Source organism: Dendrobium catenatum, unplaced genomic scaffold, assembly GCF_001605985.2.
Source record: "Dendrobium catenatum unplaced genomic scaffold, ASM160598v2 original_scaffold_152436, whole genome shotgun sequence".
Taxonomy (NCBI): Eukaryota; Viridiplantae; Streptophyta; class Magnoliopsida; order Asparagales; family Orchidaceae; genus Dendrobium; species Dendrobium catenatum.
The window spans coordinates 1-3,402 of record NW_021470864.1 but is presented as its reverse complement, the minus strand read 5'-3'; the positions used below and the strand labels follow the sequence as shown (position 1 = coordinate 3,402).

Sequence of the window (3,402 nt, the reverse complement as noted above, 5' to 3'; positions counted from 1 at the left end):
CAAATCGTTTCCTAAATCTTTCAAAGAAATTGTTTCTGGGGTTTCTGAGAAGGATAATTCGGGTTTAAAGATTTCTACTTCTTCTTTTAAGGGTTTACCGGCTATTTTGATTTCGGATGAAGACATTTTAAAACTTGCTGAACCTTTTAAATTTGCTCTTGTGGGTAAATTTGCTTTTAAGAGACCGACTATGGAAGATATTCGCAGTTTTTTTCTTAGTTTGAAACTTTCGGGTTCTTTTACTGTTAGCCTTCTTGATCCTCGACATGTTTTTATTAATCTCTCGAATGATAATGACTATACGAGGGTTTTTTTAAGGAGATCTTACTATGTGAAAAATTTCCAAATGAGACTTTTGAAATGGTCTCCTGATTTTGACATAAATTCTGAATCCCCAATTTGTCCTGTCTGGATTTCTCTACCTAATCTTCGTATGCATTTTTATAATCATACTGTTTTGCAAAAGATTGGGTCTATTTTCGGTAGACCTTTACAGGTGGATCAAGCTACGGCTAATAGAACTAGACCTTCAGTGGCTAGAATTCTGGTTGAAATGGATATTACGAAAGATTGGTCCAAGGAAATTTGGCTTGGATCTGAAGGTAACGGTTATATTCAAAAAGTAGAAATTGAAAACTTTCCTATATTTTGTACTCACTGTAAATTGTATGGTCATGATATTAATAACTGCTTTATTCTCAATCCCTCTTTGAAAAATAAGGCTCAAAATTTTGCTAATCGTGATAATAAGGGTAAGGAAAAAGAGGAACCTTCGGTTTTGCATGCATCTTTTACTCCTGAAAATTTTATTGAAACGAAAGCCAAGAAAATGGTTTGGAAAGCGGTTAATAAGGAACAAAGGGAAGCTTTAAAGGAAGATGTTATGGAAAATAAGCAATGGGATATTGTTCTTTATAATGAAGAGCCTAAAACTGCTCTTTCTAACAAATTTTCTATTCTAAATCAAAGTAATATTGCTGATATGGATTTTCAGGAATCCACAGATGATATTTTTACTTTAAACAATGCTGTTAACTATTCTGTCGAGAATTTGCAGAAAGAAGAATGCTGTGGGGCTAATGGAAATTCGGTATCCATACCAGAATTTTTCTCTGAATTAGAAGAAAAAGAATTAGAGGAGGGTGAACTGGTGCTTGAACATGAAATTGAAGTGTCCTCTCCCAACATTTCAATGACTTATGTGGATTCTTCTTACAAGAAAGGTTCGGAAAAGGGTAAAACTATTAATTCTGCTTATAATACTAGATTTAAAAATAAGAAAAATAAGAATAACAAAAATGGAAAGGCTGTTAAATCTTTGACTAAATCTTTATCTTTTCATAATGATTAATTACATGATTTGGAATGTTAGAGGGATTGGATCCCCCTCTATTAAGAATAGGATTCGAAATTTATCTCGCATTCATAACCTTGATTTTCTGGTTATCCTTGAACCCATGATTAAAGTGAATAATATTGTTCATGTTAGTAGAATGCTTGGTTTCAAAAATTACTTTGCTAATATTAGCAACAAAATTTGGATGTTTTGGGCTAAAAATGTTAACCTGACTGTTATTAATGACCTTAATCAAGTTGTCAATGTTTCCATTTCTTATTTTAATTTTAATGTGAAAGGTTCTCTTGTTTATGCTGCCTGCAATAGATGTGATAGAAGAATTCTTTGGAATTCTTTATCTGAATTTGCTTCTTCTGTTAATGAACCTTGGTTTGTGGGTGGGGATTTTAACATTATTCTGAATACTAATGAAAGACTTGGTGGAGCTGCCCCTAACACTTACTCTATGGAGGAGTTTTCTAACATGATTAATGATTGTGCCTTAGTGGATATTGGTTTTACCGGTTCCAATTATACTTGGAATAATAACCGTATTTGGCAAAGACTAGATAGAATTCTCTTTAACCATTCTTGGATTTCTACTTGGCCTTTAACGGTGGTTGAGCATTTAAGCAGGTCTCTTTCAGACCACTGCCCCTTACTTATCTCTATCAAGGAAAATAATTCTAACAACAAAGGTACGCCCTTCTTTAGATTTCAAAATATGTGGATTCAGCACACTGACTTCTTACAATTAGTTTCTTCTAACTGGAATACTTGCATTGCTCCTGATAATTCTGTCAAAGGTATGGTTAGATTCTGGTTGAAATTAAAAAGGCTTAAACAATGTTTAAATTGGTGGAATAAACATCATTTTAAAAATATCTTTGCTAATATTAAAGATTTGGAAGAGAGAGTTTGTTATCTGGAAAATTTGTTAATCTCTGATCCTTTAGTCATTAATGAACTCAATGAAACTAAAGATAATTTGGTTAAGTTTCAGGATATGGAAGAAACTTTTTGGAGGCAAAAAGCTTCTGCTAAACATTTAAATGAAGGGGATAGAAATACTAAGTATTTCCATGCCTTGGTTAACAAAAAGAAAAGCTTAAATTTTATTAATAAAGTAAAGGATGACAATGGTATGTGGATTCAAGAGGATATGCTTCATGACTCTGTTACAAGGTACTTTACTAATTTGCTTGGTAAGAAAACTAATATTAGTCCATTAGTTAACTCTCATCTTATTGATAATACTATTTCTTATGAGGATAACATTGCTCTCACGGTTAATCCTACTGAAAATGAGATTTACTTAGCTGTTATGTCTATTAATCCTAATGCAACTGCTGGCACAGATGGTTTTACTTCTCTTTTCTTTCATTCTTGTTGGCATATTATCAAAAAGGATTTAATTGCTGCTGTTGTTGATTTTTTTGAGGGGAATAGTATGCCCAAATTTTTTACTTCTACGGCTATTGTTCTGATTCCTAAGAAAGATAATCCTAATCACTGGAATGATTTTAGACCCATTAGCCTTTGCTCTTTTTTTAATAAGCTAACCTCAAAGATTATTGCTAGAAGATTAAGTTCTTTGCTTCCTAAATTAATTTCTCCTAATCAATCTGGTTTTGTAAAAGGTAGACTTATTTCTGATAACATCTTACTTACTCAAGAATTAGTTCATGATTTAAATTTAAAAACTAGAGGTGGTAATTTGCTTTTAAAACTTGATATTTCTAAAGCTTTTGATAACTTGTCTTGGGATTTTTTATATGGTATTTTAACTCTATTTGGGTTTTCAGATTTGTTTCTCAAGATCATTAGAAATTCTATTGAAAACGTTTGGTTCTCGGTTATTCTTAATGGAACTTCTAATGGTTTCTTTCACTCTTTGCAAGGTATTAGACAAGGTGATCCCTTGTCTCCTTCTCTTTTTATAATTGCTATGGAATATTTTTCTAGATGTCTTAATGCTCTTTTTGAGAATTATCCTAGTATGCAATTTAGAAATAAAGATGGTTTCCCCATTTCTCATCTTTGTTTTGCGGATGACTTCATCATCT

The 3,402-nt window shown here is 32.0% G+C and overlaps 1 protein-coding gene across 1 annotated transcript; it reads left to right on the top strand.

The window, feature by feature from the left end:
* Nucleotides 1-190: 190 nt before the first annotated feature.
* Nucleotides 191-3,237, top strand: LOC110098428 (the record flags this gene model as incomplete). Its single annotated transcript, XM_020825265.2, has 4 exons — nt 191-1,235; nt 1,636-2,142; nt 2,239-2,784; nt 3,142-3,237. Coding segments are annotated over exons 1-4 (2,194 nt in total), but the record flags the coding sequence as incomplete, so codon positions are not given.
* Nucleotides 3,238-3,402: the final 165 nt, after the last annotated feature.